At 46.6% G+C, this 20,483-nt stretch overlaps 1 protein-coding gene across 1 annotated transcript in view; it reads left to right on the top strand.

Annotated features, from left to right (window-relative positions):
* The first annotated feature begins 1,138 nt into the window (after positions 1-1,138).
* Positions 1,139-20,483, top strand: part of LOC134434096 (serine/threonine-protein kinase pim-1-like) — a 57,920-nt gene continuing 38,575 nt past the window's right edge. Inside the window, exon 1 of the mRNA XM_063182792.1 lies at positions 1,139-1,150. Coding sequence (XP_063038862.1) covers positions 1,139-1,150 — 12 coding nt within the window. The remainder of the gene's footprint in view (positions 1,151-20,483) is intronic.

The raw sequence follows: 20,483 nt of genomic DNA, 5'->3' as shown, positions 1-20,483 counted from the left end.
GATGTTGCAGCATCAAAAACAGAGGAACCCCAGGAGAAGGCAGGATCCACACCCTGGGCTGCCCTTGCGCTCCAGCTTTAACGCCCTGGGCCTTCATGGCCCGCCCCGGGGGTAGGACTGCCAGTTGTTTGCCCAATCAGAGCCAGGGTAACACCAGCTGCTAGTGTGTGATTGATTAACAGCTTGGCCAATCAGAGCATGGTTAACATCACCCCCCCCCCAGCTGTGTGATGTACAGCTCTACCAGGCCAGGGCTGGGGCGGGGCTCTGTCCCACCACAAACCAAGGCCTGACCTGGCCCTGGACCCGCACAGGCATTCCCAGCATCCCAAGGTGTCTTGGGACATCGATCTCATCCAGCCTCTGACAGCAACCACGGTGACACTACGGAACCTCATGGAGCTATGGGTCGGTTGTGACAACGTGGGTGCAAGGACACCATGGTGACACTACGGAACCTCATGGAACCAAGGGGCCATGGTGACACTGGTGCCTCATGGAATCAAGGAGACCAATGTGAAACTCAGGGGCCCCAAGGAACCAAAGGTCCATGGTGACCTTGTGCAGCCCAGAGTGTCACGGAGGAGCCACTGTAACACAGCAAAGGCACATGGAGCTGAGGTGCCATTGAGACACATCAGGGGGTTGTGGAACCATGAAGCCATTGTGACATTGCAAGACCTCATGGGAGCACAGGGCCATTGTGATACTGCAGAATCAAGGGGAACATTGTGACATTCCAGGGCCTCATGGAACCAAGGAGACCATTGGGACACTATGGGGTCCCTCAAAACCAAGGGAACATGGCACAGGTGTGGGTGGCTGGGTCTCCTGGGGATCACCTGACAGGTTCAGTTGACCTTGGCATGTTGAGGGCTGCTTCCCATATGCCCCTGGATTGGGGCTCTGGGCTTTCCTTCCTATGAGAGAGAACTGTCCTTCTCCAGGGACCCATGGCCAAAATCAGGATTCCTCCAGATTTCCTTGTATGCAAAGATTGTTTCCAGATACAGTCTGCCAGTGCAGTCTCACTTCCATGGCCACTGGAGCTGACGGGTCCAGCCGGCCGCTCCTGGAGTCACTGGTGGAGACTGTGAATCTCTCTAAGAGAACCCTGAGTAGTGGCTCCATCTGCGCCATGGTGATGCAGGCAAGAGCAGGACTGCAAAGGGCTGAGGCGAAGGAAGGAAGGAGTGGACACGCGTGTGGATGCCAAGGTGCTTTATTTGACCCAGGCAGGGCCAGTAACGGTGTCAGGGAAAAGCCGTTAGGGAGGCACTGATAAAGGGGAAAGGTGTATGGGGACACGACGGACCAATGAATGAAGCCCAGGGATGGAGCGAGGGAAACTCAGAACCAATAGGAAGGGCCCAAGGGAGGGAAAAGGCTCAGGGGACAAATCATATGTTATGTACGGGAAGATTGACATAGAAATTTCTAGAAAGGAAAGGGGGTTGGTATAATGATTGACAGATAACTGGTGGAAGGAACAAACCATTAGGAGGGAGAACATGGAGGGAACCGAGGGTCAAACGAAATTTTTAACTTATAAAAATAACCAACTTTACAATAAACCCAAATGAAACACACAATGCTACACCAGCTACATCTTTCAACTTAAGACATTTACAAAGGTTGCCATTTTAAGTACTGAGTTTTTGCTCTTTAGTTTTGTTTTTTTCTGCATGCTCTAGTGGCCCCCTTAAATACTACCTGAGAGACCTGACCCTCCTTCCAAAGATGATACCTCCTCTTTTTATTCTTAAGTTCCTCCAAAACCTTCTTGCCCATCCATGCTGGGCATTTACCTCATCGAGTCGTCTTTTGGCACACAGGGACAGTCTGTTCCTGTACCCTCAAATCTCTGTTTTGAAGCATGCCCACCCTTCCTGAACTCCTTTGTTTTTAAGAGCTGCTCCCCAAGGAACTCTCTGAATAAGTCTCCTGAATAGACCAAAGTCTGCCCTATGGAAGTCCAGTGTTATTGATGTTCATCCTGATTTCAAGAAATATTGAGAACTCTATAATTTCACTATCACTGTTCCCCAAGAGACATCCAACCACCACATCTCCCCCTAGACCATCTCTGCTTGCAAACAACAGATCTAATATAGTCCCTCCCCTGCTGGGCTTACCCATCAGCTGCGACAAAAATTTGTCCTCCAAACCCTCTAAAAATTTCCTGGACTGCCTTTTTTCAGCTGTATTGAGTTCCCAGCAGATGTCCAGCAAGTTGAAGTTGCCTTCAAGAACAAGGGCTGATGATACAGAAACATTCTATAGCTGTTTATAGAATGAGTTGTCCAGCTCTTCTTCCTGGTTGGGTGGACAATAACAGACTCCCAGTAGGATGTCAGCCCTCCCTCTAATTGTCACCCATAGGTATTCAACTTCATCATCATTAGTTTCACTGCCTATGGCGTCCAAAGCCCCCCTAATATAAAGGGCCACTCTTCTACCTCTTCTCCCTTTCTTGTCTCTCCTGAAGAGCTTGTAGCCATCCAGTGCAGCACTCCAGACCTGTGAGTCATCCCACCAGATTTCCCTGATGGCAATTACATCACAGCTCTGATGTTGGACCATGGCTTCCCAGCTCTTCTTGTTTGTTACTCATGCTGCCTGCACTGGTATACATCCACCCCAGCTGGGCTGCTGATTTCACCCCTAACTCAGGCTTACCACTCTTGGGCCTGCTTCCAGACAGCCCAGCCGCATCCCCTTTCCCCTTCAAACCTAGTTTAAAGTTCTTTCAAATTCTGCCAGTTCACGAGCTAAAAACCTTCTGTCCTTAACTGAGAGATGGAGCCCATCAGGTTCCAGCAGGCCAGGCACTATAAAAGTTGCCCCGTGATCAAAGAATGCAAAATTCTGTCCATGACACCAACACTTGAGCCACTGTGTTAGGTTGGAATTGGGTGTATGTATTCTATTCCTATCTGTGGAGCAGTTATCATCTCTTAATTGGGCAGTTTACATTATCTCTTCCACAACTAATCCTCCCACCAGGGCAATATCTTCTGTTAATGGGCCATTGAGTCTCATTGCATGACTGATAAAATTACATTATCCCACTGTGAGAAGAACCACCCAGAGTGAGGAGCCAAGCATTCCTGACTAGATATAATCTGAGATTTCAAACACCACAGTAACTCTTTTCCTACTGGATTCCCAGAGGACCAGCTTTCTTCTCCACTGGATTCCAAGAGGAAGATCAAGCCCATCTACACCACCACTGGACCTGCAGAGGAAGACTACACCCTTCTACAAGATCACTGCTCAAACAAAAGCACATCTGTCACTCCAGGAGCACTGCAGCCACAATTTAATGGAACTGGTACCAACACCCTGACCAACAGGGTGTCAGGTCATATTTTGAACCCTGTCAGCAGGATTTTTTGTACTATTGCACTTCTATTTTTAATTTTCCTAGTTAAGAACTGTTATTCCAATTCTCATATCTTTGCATGAGAGCACCTAAATTTCAAAACTATAATAATTTGGAGGAGGTTTTTCTATTTTCCATTTCAAGGGAGGCTCCTGCCTTCCTTAGTGGACGCCTGTCTTTTCAAACTGACACAATGCCCTGGGAAACTTAGGCAGGTGAGGAGAAACTCAGTGCCACTTTCCCCCTCTCTCCTGCTCCATCTCCCAGCTCAGCATGGCCCCTGGCTGCAGGACAACCCTGCTGCCAACGCCATCCTGCCGGAGATGCACTGGGGGGATCTCCTTCCCGTTCCCTCTGGCATGGAGACAAATCCCATCCACTCCTTGTCCTTCCTCCCCCAGGGATGGAGCTGAGGATGGAGACCAAGGAGGAAAAATCCCCACAGCAGAACCTCATGGAAGAGGCTGTTTTGAGCGGCTCCACAGTGCAGGAATCACACATGGAGGTAAATCCCTGGAGATCCCAGAGAAGCAGGGGCTCCAAAACCAGCCCAGGATGCTCTGAGAAGGAAAGACCCACTCTGAGCCAGGAAGATGGACAAAGCTTCAGCCAGAGGTCAGAGCTGGTGGCTCATGAGCAGCTTCTTGATGGGGAGAAGGCCCACAAGTGCTTGGAGTGTGGGAAGAGCTTCAGGCAGAGCAGCACCCTGATCCAGCACCAGATGATCCACACTGGGGAATGGGCTTGTTGTTGGAAAAGAAATGAAATTTAGCAAAATATTTAATTATAGTGAGTCGTGTGTGAACTGGTTTGTTAAAAAGTAGTTTTGTAGCCGTTGAAAGTGTGTGTTGGGTTTTGTGTGTTACCTAGCAGGTAGTCTTAGGGATTTAATAAATAATTAAACTAGTGCAGGAAAGTAAGAATGCTAACCTGTCTGGAGGCAGCATACAATGCTCTTAGAATAAGATAAGCAGAGGATTAATGATCTTGTTTGTGAACCAAGGAATGTATCATAAGGGGTCTGTAACCAGGCAAGGGGAACGGGGAACTGTTTCTTAGAGACTAGGCAAGGGGAATGGGAAACTGTTTCTTGGAGACTTTGTTGTGAATCGCATGTATAAGAGGGAAGCATCCATACGTGAATTTGGGGGCTGGGATTTTGGGACGTGAGTCCCCCAGTTCCCCGGGCCCTTAATAAAGCACCCACAAAACTTATCCGAGTTTTGTGTCATCTATCAATCGGGCAACAGTTTTCTGGCGACCGCGGCAGGACTCCAAAGGCTGCTGGGGCGGTTCGCGTCCCGATCCACTCCAAGCCGGCACCGAGCACTTCTCGGGGAGTAATCGGTCATGCCCGACCCCCCGCGCCTGTTGGAAAACTGCCAAGGTAAGCCCGAAGGTGCTTTATATTGGAAAAAGGTGATAATTGGATTTGGATTGGGTGGTTGGTAAAAAAAGCCTAGGCTCCGGCCATAAGACGTCTAAGGACGCAGGACCGGAACTCGCCTCGTATTTGTTTTAGGGAAGGACGGCGAGAAGGTATATTGGTTTAAGGTATATTGGTTTATTGGGATTAAGGGTGGAATTAAAGGTTGTAATATGATGTCTTTTAAAACTTTTAAAACCTTAGTGCAAGCCAATGGTAAAATACCTGGAAATACACCATTAGGTTTTATATTGAAACGGTGGAAAAGTGAGGGGTATTATCAAGAATTGGATAAAAGCAAAATGATAGATTATTGTAATCATTGGTGGCCTGAATATGAGATTGTGGAAGCGGGATGGCCGGTGAATGGTACACTGGAATTGGGGATAATGGAATCTTTGATGCAATTTTTAAGGAGAAATGAGAAATGGGATGAAATACCATATTTGGATTTGTTTTTCATTTTATATCAGAAAGAGGAATGGCAAAAGGAATGTGGTATCTTGGTTTTAGAAGTGAATGATGAAAGGGAGTGTGTGGGATGTAAAGAAAGAAAGGAGCGTAATTTGTATCCTTCAGTCGCGGAAGATTTGTCTTATTGTATAGCACCTCTGAGGGTTCCGGTTGCTCCTAATGTGCCCCCTGCTCCCCCTGCGGATATAGCTATAAAAACAGGATCTAGTGAGAGTGATAGTGATGGTGGTGATGGTGAAAAGAATGAGAGTGTTAAAAGAACTCCGTTAGCAGGGCGGACTCGCAAGGGAAGGAAGGGGCAGAAGGGGCCACAGTTAAGTGCGCCGTTGAGGGAAGCTGTGGGACCACAGGGAGAAAGGATACTTATAAAGGTGCCTTTCTCCCCCGGAGATTTGGTAATATGGAAGCAATCAGCGGGGAGTTATCGGGAGGATCCTGAAAGGGTGGCAAGGGTGGTTAAAATGGTAATAAAGACTCAGGATCCGGACTGGAATGATTTACAGATATTATTAGATACTATAATGGATTCCACGATAAAGGAAATGGTTATTAGAGCCACTAGAGAAAAGGCTGGAGGTAGCGTGGAAGGTATACAAGAACAGGGAGAAAGAAACTGCAAAAAGACAACAAGCTAGTATTCTGGCTGTAATGCAACAGACAGGGGCAGGAGGAAGACCCATTAGGGGTCGAGGTCGGGGAGGAGCTAATCGCGGACAAAGGGGGTTGGCAAGAGGTCGGGGAGGATTTGGGTTTGCACCTAACATGGGGAGGTTGGATCCAAACCAGTGTGCGTTTTGCCGACAATTGGGACACTGGAAAAATGAATGCCTGGTTAGAGGAGGTATGGGCATGGGAAACATGGGATTAAGGACAGTTCCAATGGGGAATGCTCCTGTGGGAGGATTCACGGGAGGACCAGAAGAAGTCGCTCAAGCACTAGTTTTGTTGGGAAACTATCAGAATCAAAGCTGACTAGAAAAAGATTTAAGGGTAGTTTTAGAAATAGATGGAAAGGATCAAGAATTTATGGTAGACACTGGAGCTACTTATTCTGTACTCAATAGACGATTGGGACCTTTGAGTGACACAACGGTACAGGTGGTGGGGGTAACAGGGAAGCTAGAGGAACAACCATTTTTACAACCTTTAAATCTTAGGTTTGGGGGGAAGGAATTAGATCACCAATTTTTGTATATGCCAAACTGCCCCACACCCCTTCTTGGCAGAGACCTGTTGTCCCGACTTAATGTGAAAATAATATTTGAAGGGGGAAGGGTGAAATTGGAAATACCTGAGGAACAAATAGCAGGCATTTTTGTGATCAAGGAAGTGGATGCCTCTCCTATTCCAGAAGAAATTGAGCAGGCTGTAGTACCCTGGATATGGGAGTCAGGGGTCCCCGGAAAATCTAAAGCTGTGCAGCCAGTAAAGGTGGAACTAAAGGAAGGGGCCCGACCAGTGAGGATAAAGCAATACCCCTTGAAGCTTGAGGCAAGGAGGGGAGTAGCCCCGTTAATTAAACAATTTTTGGTTCAAGGAATATTACAGGAATGTGAATTGGAGTATAATACTCCAATTTTTCCAGTAAAGAAACCTAATGTTAAGTACCGTTTGGGCTATTAATGAAATAGTGAAAGACATACATCCAGTTGTTGCTAATCCTTATACCTTGTTAACATCTGTATCGGAGGAGTTTAAATGGTTCTCAGTGATTGACCTTAAAGATGCCTTCTTTTGCATCCCACTGGCAGTAGAGAGTAGGAAATATTTTGCCTTTGAGTGGGAGAGTCCTGATTTTGGGAGAAAGAAGCAGCTTATGTGGACGAGACTCCCACAGGGATTTAAATGCTCCCCTACTATTTTTGGAAACCAACTGGCCAAGGAGCTGGAGGAATGGAAGATAACCCAGGTAACAATATCCCCATCCTTGTATGTAGTCCTGCAGTACGTGGACGACATTTTTCTGGCTACTAAGGAAAGGGAAATGTGCGTGGAATTAACAATTAAATTACTCAACATGCTTGGCCAAGCAGGGTATCGGATTTCGAAGGAAAAAGCTCAATTGGTCAAAAATAGCGTTATTTACCTCGGTTGTGAGATCACACAAGGGCAGAGACGTTTGGGAGTAAACCGAATAGAGGCAATATGTACTATTCCTTTGCCTCGTAACCATCAGGAATTGAGATCTTTTCTAGGAATGGTGGGATGGTGTCAACTGTGGATCATGAATTTCGGTCTCCTAGCCAAGCCATTATATGAGGCCTTGAAGCAGCATCGGTTGGAGTGGACGACACAGCAAAAGAAGGCCTTCCAGGAATTGAAGCAGGCACTAAAGGAGGCCCCAGTCCTAGGACTCCCTGACGTGACCAAGGAATTCCAGTTATACATGAATGAGAGGCAAAAACTGGCATTGGGGGTCCTCACCCAGAAGGTGGGATCCTGGAAGAGGCCAGTGGGATACTTCTCTAAACAACTGGATTTGGTAAGTTCCGGGTGGGCCTCGTGTTTACGAGCCGTGGCGGCAACAATAATTCTTATTCAAGAGGCCCGGAAATTGACTTTGGGGGCAAAAATGAAAGTGTTTGTTCCCCATATGGTCATGGCCGTTTTGGAGCAAAAATGGGGTCACTGGCTATCATCCAGTCGAATGTTGCAATACCAGGCTATCCTGAGAGAACAGGATGATATTGAAATAAGGACTACTAATCATGTTAATCCAGCAGAGTTTTTACGCAGTGACCAGGAAGCTGGGGGACTGGTGCATGATTGTGTAGAGGTAATTGAACAAGTATATGCCAGCAGACCCGACCTAAAGGATGAACCATTGGAAGAACCTGAATGGGAACTATACACTGATGGATCCAGTTTTGTCGAGAATGGGACTCGCTATGCCGGGTATGCAGTGGTAACATTGGATCAGGTAATAGAGGCAATGGCTTTGTTACCTGGAACTTCGGCCCAGAAGGCAGAGGTGATTGGACTCACCAGAGCCCTGTATTTGAGCAAGGACAAAAGGGTTAATATCTGGACAGATTCTAAATATGCCTTTGGTGTTGTTCATGTACATGGGGCGTTATGGAAGGAAAGGGGGCTTTTGAATTCACAGGGAACCAACATCAAGCACCGGGAAGAAGTGCTACAGCTACTGGATGCGGTACACAGTCCCAAAGCAGTTGCAGTAATGCATGTTAGAGGACATCAGACTGCGGAAGGAGACGTTTACAGAGGAAATCGATTTGCTGATGTTACAGCACGGCAAGTGGCACGGGAAGTATGGACTCAAAGGGCATTGGTACCGGTAAGAACAAATCCGGCTACCCCATACTTGAATCAGGAGCCCAAATATTCAATAGAAGATGGAAAACTAATAAACTTGCTAGGGGCACAGAAGAATCAACTTGGGTGGTACGTTACACCAATGGGACAAATAGTGGTACCTACCCACATAATGAAATTTATTTTGGAATCTGAACATAATAAATGTCATTGGGGGGCAGAAGTATTGGTAAAATTTTTGAAGAATGAGATAATCTCTAATCAGATGTTAACAATGGCAAAAAGAGTTAATGCAATGTGCCCGGTATGTTTGAAAAATAATCCAGTAGTTAGGAGACAAATACAAATGGGAAAGTTGCAAGTCGGGCCACAACCAGGAGATTACTGGCAAGTTGATTTTTCTGAACTGCCTAGGGCACAGGGATACAGATACTTGTTAGTGTACGTATGTACATTCTAAGGGTGGCCGGAAGCTTTTCCATGTAGAACTAATCAGGCTAAGGAGATGGTAAAAACCTTGCTAAAAGAAATAATACCAAGATTTAGAGTACCTTTAGGATTGTCATCAGATAGGGGTCCACATTTTATAGCCGGGATAGTGCAGGAATTAGCACGAATGTTAGATATAACCTGGAATTTGCATACCCCCTGGAGACCTCAGTCTAGTGGGCAGGTGGAAAGGATGAATCAAATCCTGAAAGGACAAATCAAAAAGATTTGCCAGGAAGCTAAACTGCACTGGCCTCAAGCTTTGCCTTTGGCCCTACTCAGGATTCAAATTAAACCAAGGGAAAAAGTAGGCATAAGTCCATATGAGATATTATATGGCAAACCATATCATGCAACTGTATTAAAAGGGGAGGTACATGTGAGTGGGGACCAGGCGATTGCAGAGTATGTTATGTCACTTAATAAGATCTTGAGTTCTTTAAGAAATACGTTACAGTGGAATAGACCGCTCACACTGGAGAATTCTGTCCACGACATCCAGCCTGGGGACCAGGTGTACGTCAAGAAGTGGATCACGGATCCGCTACAGGAATCATGGAGCGGACCCCACCAGGTGATGATGACGACCTATACGGTGGTGAAGGTCCAGGGGATGGATGCTTGGATCCATTACACCAGGGTAAAGAAGGCACCGTTCCAGTGGGAAACCCAGATAGTGTCTCCAACCCGGATGATCTTCCGCGCAAAGCCGCCTTCTTAATTATATTACTGCTAGTGATCATGAGACTATTACCCGTTCAAGGGTCTACTCTAGTACAGGTTGAAGAAACAAAGGTTACAGTCATGGAAGGGATGGATGTTCAATTAACTTGTGTTATCTTTGACAGCCAGAAAGTTGAGGCCGGTGAAGTTATTGCAATATGGCAACGGGGGGCTGAAAGAAGCCGAGGCAAGATAGGAGTCGGTTGGGATCAGGATAAACAACAAGGAAACACGGTACTGAATCTTACCAAGGTAACCACAAACGATACGGGAGAATATACATGTTTGGTCAAAATACGGGATAGTTTTGATTACAAAAGAGTGAGTATGAGGGTTTTGCCATGGACAGGGGATCGTGCTGAAAACATAAAGGTTAATCCAGTATCAATGGCAGTGGACATGTGGGACGGGCCACCTCTCAGAATAAATTGTTCCTTCCTAGTAAGATCAAGATATCAAAGGAACCTTTGGATCAAATGGTGGAAGCAAAATAGGGAACTGACCTGGGACAGAATAGAGGACGGGACCAATTGGTGGGGGAAAGGAAGACAAAGGTTGTGGGTGGTCGAGTGTCACTAATCCTAGAATAGGAAATGCATGGTGGAGGCATGACAGAATGATGTTATCCTTACAGAGACACGGTAGGAGTAGACGGGAGGTTAATGATACAATAGAACGAAATACTGAGCAGGAAAATTTAGTGGCAGGATTAATCAGAGATTTTGGGATCATGCAGAATGTGACTAAAATAACAGCTTGCCTGCCATTGCCACAGGCTGCAGGTGAACCAATTCCCTGGGGAATAATACCGGTAACCAAAATGCCTGAAACATTCAAGAATGTTTCATGGTCCTGCCAGTCAGTTCCCAAACCAGTAGATGTATGGAGGGATTTGTGTATGACCATTCGGGCTATGACTAGAGAGGAATGTGAAAAGAAATCCAATCATTATGGTTGGATTCAAAATACCAGGAGGTGTTTAATTGCAACCCCAATAGATGAGCCATGCAATATAGTACGAATAAGAACGAAATCCCAACGAAATGAGATGAGTTGTCAGAATGTCACACAGAACTTTGACACCTGGAATAGTTGGAAGACATTATGGGGACCTAGTGTTTTGGAACACTATAATTACTTTGGGGAAGTACAATGGTGCATCCAATGGTAAGGAGTAAAGAATCAGTCACATTATAGGGCCCTTATCACGTCTACATCTTCCTGAGAGTTCAGACCGCAGAAAGAGGATTGGAATTGTACTTGGAGGTTTTTACATGTGATACACCAGAAGACCGAATTGGATTGGTACCGGTGAAAATGGCATTAAAGTGGGGATGCGAGTGTAGGGGGTATGATCACACGGTTAGCAGAGAGTCCATGGATGGGCCTATAGATTGCAGATATACTACTGTGCATAGCCCTGGAAATCTAGTCTGGGTGTTGGGACACGGACAGTGGACCACACATTTACCTCTAGATGGATCAGTAACACAAATCACCCTAGGGGTTCCCACATTGTGTCCATACTGGAAACAGAATAGATTGATCCAAAGGAAAGGACTCAGAAAGAGGGAAGAATCCCTAGAGGAGCAGTGGCATGAACCTGGCTCAGGAGTGCAATTTGGATGGATATTGGAGTCATTATTCCCTCCGGTAGCGACATATCGAAACAGGGAAATGCTCAACAATTTGTTAGGATAGACAGAAAGGTTGGCAGCAGCTACTAAGAAGGGATTTAAAGATCTAAATTTGCAATTGCAAGCTACATCAAGAATGACCCTACAAAACAGAATGGCATTGGATTTGCTACTGTTAAAGGAACATGGAGTTTGTGGTTACCTGAGTAGGAGAATAGATCATTGCTGTGTACACATTCCAAATGTTACACTTGAAGTTGAGAAAGATATTTCTCAACTGGCAGAAGTGGAAACAAAAACCAAGGAAATTGAAAAGGAAGCACAGCATAATTGGATAGGAGCAGTATTTGATTCTTTGGGGCTTCACCTGTCTGGCTGGCTTACGTCTGCTATACAATATGTACTAATGTTTTTAGTATTTCTAGTGACTATATGGATTGTATATAGATGCCTCTTAGGTGTGATCAAAAAGGAAAAGAGGCGATCTCTCCGGTTGCTGAAGGCGATGACCCGCGGGCGGCAGAATGAAAAACACTCCCCACCTCGTTATGAAGATGTCACTGTCAATACTGTTGATTGAGCATCCTTGCAGCAGGACTGAAGGATGCTCAAAAGGGGGGAAATGTTGGAAAAGAAATGAAATTTAGCAAAATATTTAATTATAGTGAGTCGTGTGTGAACTGGTTTGTTAAAAAGTAGTTTTGTAGCCGTTGAAAGTGTGTGTTGGGTTTTGTGTGTTACCTAGCAGGTAGTCTTAGGGATTTAATAAATAATTAAACTAGTGCAGGAAAGTAAGAATGCTAACCTGTCTGGAGGCAGCATACAATGCTCTTAGAATAAGATAAGCAGAGGATTAATGATCTTGTTTGTGAACCAAGGAATGTATCATAAGGGGTCTGTAACCAGGCAAGGGGAACGGGGAACTGTTTCTTAGAGACTAGGCAAGGGGAACGGGAAACTGTTTCTTGGAGACTTTGTTGTGAATCGCATGTATAAGAGGGAAGCATCCATACGTGAATTTGGGGGCTGGGATTTTGGGACGTGAGTCCCCCAGTTCCCCGGGCCCTTAATAAAGCACCCACAAAACTTATCCGAGTTTTGTGTCATCTATCAATCGGGCAACATTGTGAGTGTGAGGAGTGTGGGAAGAGCTTCAGCTACAGCTCCTACCTTTTCAGGCACCAATGCATCCACACTGGGGAGAGGCCCTACGAGTGTCCCGAGTGTCAGAAGAGGTTTCAGACCAAGTCCTATTTGCTCCGCCACCAGCGGATTCACACAGAGGAGAGTCCCTTCCACTGCCCTGACTGTGGGAAGGGCTTCAAGCACAACTCACCCACCTAAACGTGACCCACCAGCACATCCACACCTGGGAGAGGCCCTACGAGTGTCCCCAATGTGGGAAGAGCTTCACCCACAGCTCTCACTTGACCAAACACCAATGGAGGCACTGGTAAGGGAAGCCCTGCAAACACTCCAACTGCTGGAAGAGCTTCATGCACCACTCCAGCTCCATCCCCCATTGGAGGATCCACGTTGCGCAGAGCCCTGGTGTCCCACATTCAGTGATCCATGCTGGGAGGACACCTGACTGGTTATCCTTTTGGTTTGGCCCCAATTTCCTCTTGATTTTTCTTTATCATTTAAAAACATATGAAATAAGAATAAAAAGGTAGAAATTTATCAAAGATGTTGAAAGTTCCATCGGTTAACATTTACTTGAGCAGGAATTTCTGGTTTTGGGACATATTCTGGAAGATTTGTAGGTTCTTGGGGGATTTCAGGAAGTGTTCTCCCTATCTTTGCACTGCAAAAGTCAAGATGGATTGATCTGTCATCTCAAAATGACACAGTCCCACTGAAAAAATTCCAATCTTACACTCAAGGGACTCAATCCCATTACAAATTGCCTTGTTCCCACCTCAAAAAAACATAGTCCCATGCTAAAACTACTCAATTCCACAGCCTCCAGGGTGAGATAGGATTGGATACAGACAGGGAGTAGTGGGGCCCAAATTTGAGGGTATGGGATCGGGATTGTGGGGGGCTGGGTGTGTGGGATGTATTTTGATAGCAAATAAAACTTTCAGAACTACTGGTTTCTGTCCCATTCATTTTCCATCAGTTCCAGTTCTGTTTTTCAGTGTCACCTTCTCAGCTGATTGTGTTTGCGTCTCCTTTCTCTCCTGCCTCTCTTTGCCTGCTCTGTTTCTCTCTCAGTGTCTCTCTTGACCCAGGGCAGCTCCCACTGGAGACCCTGCCCTGATTAAATTCCCAATCCAGGAGCTACAACAACCATGGGTGAAGTTATGAAGGCTGGCAGTGAAATGTCACTGTAAGATCTTGCTCCACTTGGCTTTTGGCTCCTTCTTAAGGTCTTTGCCTCCCAGGGCAGGAACATCTTTTCCTGGCTGGGAACTGGAATTCCAGCCCCTGGGAGTGTGTGCCATGGATCCCAGAGGGGCATTCCCAAGGCTCCCAGGGTGCTGCTCCTGCCATGCCTCCCAAGGAACTGTGCAGGGCCAGGGGACAAGGTCCAGCAGCTCTGTTGGTTCTGCAGTGCCACAAGGGCCCCTGGTTCCATGAGTTTCCCTACTGCCAACAGCGGTTCCTTGGTTCCCATGATGCCCTGCTGTGTCACCATGGATATTTGGTGTCATGAAGTTCTTCAGTGTCACAATGGCCTCCCTCGCTCCATGAGCTTCCACAATGTCACAATGGCCTCCGTGGATGGGCAGTGTCATCATGGACCATTGTCATAAACCTATGTAACACTGCATATCCTCATGGAAACCAAGGGGCCAGTGGGACACTGTGGGAAGTTGTGGAACCAAGGGGATCATTGTGGCACTGTTGGGGCCCATGGAACCAAGTGGCCATGGTGACACTGTGGGGCCTCATGGGAACAAGAGACCATTGTGAGCCTGCAGGGCTGGAACACCCCAGAACACTGAAATGCTGGGGGTAACCAAAGGTTCCTTGACTTGAGTTTGGTGCACAGGAGAAACACCAACCAGATATTCTCAACATGGCCAGATGCGAAAAATATTCTTGGTAGGAGGGGACCCACAAGGATATTCAAGTCCAGCTCTTAAGTGAATGGCCCACATAGGGAGTGAACCCGCAGCCTCAGTGATACCAGCACCATGCTCTAAACAACTGAGCTAAGAGGTCAAAATGACACAAAATTTTACTAGCAAAATATGGACAAAGTCAAGGAACTTTGGCAAAGGGTTTAATAGAACATCGCCTTCAATATGAAACCGTTATCATAGCATGAACTCCAATTACTTAGCAAATTTAATCTAAAAGCCTTTATCCCTTAAGATGTTAAGTTACCCAAAAATTTTCCAGGTAAGTAGTATTAGAAGAAGAAGAAATAGAGAACAACAGAAATACAGAAGATCTATAGAAAGACACGCACATAGGTACCAACTACTCAAGTTCCAGCATTGCTAACAGAGGAACCCCAGGAGAAGGCAGCATCCAGGCCATGGGCTTGCCTCGTGCTCCAGCTTTTACCCCCCTGGGCCTTCATGGCCTCGCTCCTGGGTTGGGACTGCCAGTTGCTTGTCCAATCAGAGTCAGGGTAGCAGCAGCTGCTAGTGTGTGATTGATTCACTGCTTAGCCAATCAGAGCTAGATTAGCACTGTCCCACACAGTGAAGCTGTGTGATTGACAGCTCTGCCAGGCCAGGGGGGCAGGGCTTTGTTCCACCACAAACCAAGGCTGACCCAGCCCTGGCCCCACTCAGGCATTCTGAGCATCCCAAGATGTCTCGGGACATCGATCTCATCCAGCCTCTGACAGTGACCATAGTGACACTACGGAACCTCATGGAGCCGTGGGTCAGTTGTGACAATGCAAGTCTAAGGACACCACGGTGACACTACAGAACCTCAAAGAATCAAGGGTACTGTTGTGCAACTCAGGGGTCCCATGGAAGTAAGGGTCAATGATGAAACTGTGGGACCCATGTATAAAAGAAGCCAGCGAGGCCACATGGAGACAATGGACCTGTGTGACTCTGTTGGGGCTCATGAAACCAAGAAGCCATTGTGACATTGCGAGACCTCATGGAATAATGAGACCATTGTGACAGTATATGGGCTTCATGAAATCAAAGGAACATGGAACAGGTCTGCCTGGTTTAGCCTCCTGGAGTCTGTCTGACAGGTCCAACTGAATTTGACATGTCAAGGGCCACTTCCCATCTGACTGTGAAGCACTGGGGCTCTGTGCTTTTATTCCTGTGGGAAAGAACTGTCTTTCTTGTCTAGGCACCCATGGCCAAAATTGGGATTCCGTGTCTAAAATTCTCTATATCTAAGGGTTACTCCCAGAACAAATCTGCCCGTACAGTCAAACCTGGCTAGACTTGGCCTCTGGTGACTGCCTCTCATCTGATCCTGAACTACTGGACCTCACTTGTTTCCTTCCTATGGAGACCACTGCAACACTGCGGGGCAATGTGGAACCAATGGGCATGGTTACGCTGTAAGAACTTGTGGAACCAAGAGGATCATCGTGACACTGTGGAGTCTTGAAGAACCATGGAGACCATTTGGACACTTTGGAGCCTTGTGAAATGCAGGTCATCATAGTGAAACTGCAGGGTACCATGGATCCAAGGGACCAGTGTGACACTGTGGGGCCTCATGGAACCAAGGACATCTTTGTGGCTCTGTTGGGCCGCATGGTCCCAAGGGCCCAGTGTGAAGCAGTGGGGCTTTGTGGAGCCAACAGGCTATTGCTGCATTTAAGATCCTTGTGGAGCCAAAGAGCCATTGTAATCCTGCGAGGCACCATGGATCCATGGAGAGTATTATGGCATTGCAAGGCCCCATGGAATCATGGAGACCATTGTGACCCTGCAGGGCCTCATGGAAGGAAGGGGCCATTGTGACAATATGGGAATTTGTGGAAGCAAGAGGATCATTGTTGCACTACTGGGCCCCAATGGAACCAAGGGGCCACTGGACACAGCGAGGCTTTGTAGAACCAACAGACCATTAGGACACTGTGGGCCCTTGTGGAACCATGGAAACCAATAAGATCCTTAAGGATTTGTGTCATCAAGGGGCCATTATGACACCTGAGGGCATCATGGAAGCAAGAGAACCATTGTGGCACTGGAAGGCCTCATGAAAGCAAGGAGCCATTGTGACACTGCACACAAACTTCATGTTCCCTGTGGAAGCAAGGGAACATGAAATAGGTGTGGCTGCCTTGGCCTCCCAGGGGTCACCTGACAGGTCTGGCTGACCTTGGAATATGGAAGGCCTCTCCCATCTGCCCCTGAAACACTGGGGCTCTGGGCTCTTCTTTTCATGGAAAAGAACTGTCCATCTTTTCCAGGCATCCATGGACAAAATTTGGATTCTACCTCCAATTTTTTTTGTATTAAAGGATTGTTCCCAGACTAAAGTTGCCAGGACAGACAAGTTTTGCTGGTCTTTGACTCCTGAGGGGCAGCACTCACCTATTTTCCAAACACTGTAAAGGCCTCTGTGCTTTTCTTTCTATGAAAAAAAAATCCCTTTTCTCCTGGTACAAATGTTTTAAATTAGGACTCTGCATTCATAATTTCAAGTATCCAAGGGTTGTTCCAAGCAAATCTGCCAGGACAGACAGGTCAGGCTTGCCTTGACCTCTGGTGGGTGCCGTTCATAAGCTCCTGAAACATGGGGCTCCATGATTTCCTTCCTATGGAGACCAATGTGACATTTGGGAGCCTTGTGAAATGAAGGGGCAATTGTGACACTGCAGAGCACCATGGATCCAAGGGACCATTGTGACACTGTGGAGCCTTGTGGAACCAAGGACATCATTGTGGCTCTGTTGGGTCACATGGTTCCAAGGGACCAGAGCAGAGCAGCGGTTTGAGAGTTAGCCTGGCTGTAACTCAGAGTCAGCCTGATTTTAGTCCGAAAGAACTGGGCATGAGTTTCAAGCCCTGGGAATTATTTGTTTCACTTAGGGCGAGTTTAAGAGTTCCTCCATAAGCCTTTAGTGTCATTATGCTATGTTGTCCAAGTTCTATTTCCCTATTGGTTACTTGTTTCCCCTATATGGTTATTGTTCTAGTTTTCTAACCCCAAGTGTCTATGTTGTTGCTTCCCCTTTGTCTCAGGTCTTTGGATCCTGCCCCTTGTACTGTGCTGGGCTTCTCCATGTTTATTGTTTCTCACCCTATTACTAAAGGGCAATTCCATCAAACCCGCTTGTTTTCATTTTTGCCTCCCTCGCCCTGAAGTCAGGGAACCAGAGAGGTTTGTCGCAGCCATCCTCACTGTGACATTTGGTGCCCAAACAGGAACCATGACATTCAGGGCTCCCTGTCAATTACATTAGCTGGGGTGAGCTGATGGATAGGCAAGCGCTCCCCGGGATTTTGGATTGTGCCAGGCCCGGCGGATCCATCGTTGCTTTGAGGGACATTGGCCAGGATCAGCAGGAACAAAGACGGTTTCACCTACGTAGGATTGCAGGTGGGTTTGGGGAAATGGAAGATATTTATTGCCCATTTTGCCACTGTGTTTTTACAATATGCACCCAAGTTCCATAATTGATTTGGGGTGTTCGGTGGCTGTTCCCCCTAAGGTGGACACCAAATGTCCAAAGTAGAAAGGAGCATATATGGATGCTTTAAGTTTATTCTCACTGATCATGACAAAATATTTTCAAAGAATAAATTAAAATTGTAAGGTGGATCATTAAAAATTTTCCAGATGCCCCTGCTAATGAAATCCATACTACCGAATTTTGGGACTCAGTGGGAGTTAAATTGTAAAACATTTGGATCAAAAGAGACACCATCATGCCCCTCATGCTCCCTATCTTCCACACCATCCTTGAGACCCTTCATCAGCAAGCAGTGTGTCGAAAACTGAATCTATTGGTCACTCCTAACTCAGTACCTCCCCTCAAACTTGCCTTTTTTGGACCTTCCACAATCCTCCGAGATGGCCATTGCCATGCCCTCTTGGAGCATTCCACCCTGGAGACTCAAGATGGAAGGAGCCTGAATATGGCCTGACCATCCTCCCTCTATCTTGGCTCCTCCACCTCCTGCTACTTCCACCTTCTCTTCTTCCCTGAATGAACCTCCAGACTCCACCCCCACAAGTGCGGGTCATGCCCCACTATCAATCATTCCACCTTCACCCTGGGCCTTGCCTCCAGAACTCCACCCTGGAACTCCACCATCCTAAATCAAGACCCTTTCTCCTCAAAACCTGACAAAATGCAGTGCCCTTTGCCTCACCATCTGGCAACAATATAACCCCCATGGTCAAAGATACTAACCCCAACTGTCATACTATTTCTAATCTGAATGTTTCTGCTACAAGTTATTCTTCCTCCCCAGAAGACAGTTTGGATTCCCCAGAGCCACCTCGCCCCTCAACGCCAGTAGACCCCTAGGAAAGGATCTGGAAGGAAGCAGTTAAGGAAGGAAAATGGCAAATAGCCTCAAAACCCCTCCTTGTCCTGGTAGGTTTTGAAAGAAGGGGGCAGAATCCCAGGTATCATCCATTGGTTTATGAGGAAATCAAGGATCTGTGTAGGACAGCTAAAGACCATAGGAGGGACTTACCTTGTTTTAATGGCCTAATGAGGGCCATGTTTACAGCACGTCTTAACCCCCTATGATTTAAAATGTATTATGACCATGTTGTTGTCACCTGCAGAATATACCCTGTGGGAAGGAGGATGGAAGTGTTTACTAAATCAATTAATAGCAAACTATGCTAATAATGAGGCAAGGGTGGAATTGACAATCAACCATCTAGCTGGAGAAGGACAACACAGCCTACCAGATGATCGAGTAGCAGGTATCCCCAGAGAAGTATTGGATAGTATCAAAGAGATGGCTTTGAAAGCTTTAATCCAGGTATCGGATGGTAGCACGCCCAATTTGGACTACCATGTGTGGCTGCAGATAAAGCTTTAGGACAATTAGACCATCTTGGGTGCCTGTTAAGTAAGCAAACCAATGCTACCTCCCTCACATTGAGTGGCCTGCTCTCAGACATAGAGACCATCAGGCATGCCACCCTGCAGAACAGCGATAGAGTTTTTACTCTGGGCACATGGGCAAGGTTGTTTAGACTCTGAAGGCATGTGTTACATGAACCTCTCCAGCCACAGCGAGTCAATCCACAAGAGCATTCAGGTACTGAAGGAAGGGTTCAAGAAGCTTCAAGTGGAAAACAAAGCCTGGTTCAATAAGCTCTTCCAATGCAAGGGACTAAAGGGTTGGACGATGTCTAGCTAAAACAGGATATTTAACTCTCTTAGTTGTTGTTGTTGTAATGTTAATTTTTCCATGTTTGTTTGGATGCTTTTTGGAAGACTTAAAAAATTCTTTCAGTTCCATCTTCGCTGTAAGACAAAAAGGGGGAAGATATCGAACACAGGCTCCTCATGGACTCCTTGGAGGAGAGACTTGGAGGCCAGGATGGCACAAAATCCTTTCAGAGACTCAGTGTGAGAAGGAAAATCCTTAAAAGTACCTAAAAGTATTCTTAAATCCATAAAGCACCTTAAAACCCTTTAGTATCTCAAAGTGTTAATGAGCCCCACTGAGTGTCAGTACAAACCTCTCCAGGGACTCATTAAAGCAGATAATTGGGGCCATGATTGCACAAATCTCTCACAGAATCTGTATCAAAAGGAAAATACCAAGTACCTTAAAATAACTGAAGTACCTTGAAGCATTATTGAGCCCCACTGAGTGTTGTTACTGACAAAGCCTCTCCAGGGACTAATTACAGCAGACAATTGGAGGCCATGATTGCACAAATGTCTCAGAGACTCCAAGGCAAAAGCCAAACCCAAAGTCCTTTGAAAAACCTGCAGTCCCTGGGAGCATTAAGAAGGCCCCAGGGCCATTTCTGACCAAGGCTTCCCAGGGACTCCTTCCAGCAGATCCTTGAGGCCACTGGGATGTGGGCTAGGGGGCAGGACAAGGGGCTGACAGTGCCCAGCCTGGCTGGGGCTGTGCCAGGAGGCCCCAGTTCCTCAGGACAAGGTGTCTCCTCATAGCCCTTGGCGGCACAGACCCTGCTG

The sequence above is a fragment of the Melospiza melodia genome, unplaced genomic scaffold (genome assembly GCF_035770615.1).
Source record: "Melospiza melodia melodia isolate bMelMel2 unplaced genomic scaffold, bMelMel2.pri scaffold_32, whole genome shotgun sequence".
Taxonomy (NCBI): Eukaryota; Metazoa; Chordata; class Aves; order Passeriformes; family Passerellidae; genus Melospiza; species Melospiza melodia.
This window is presented reverse-complemented; position numbering and strand designations above follow the sequence as displayed.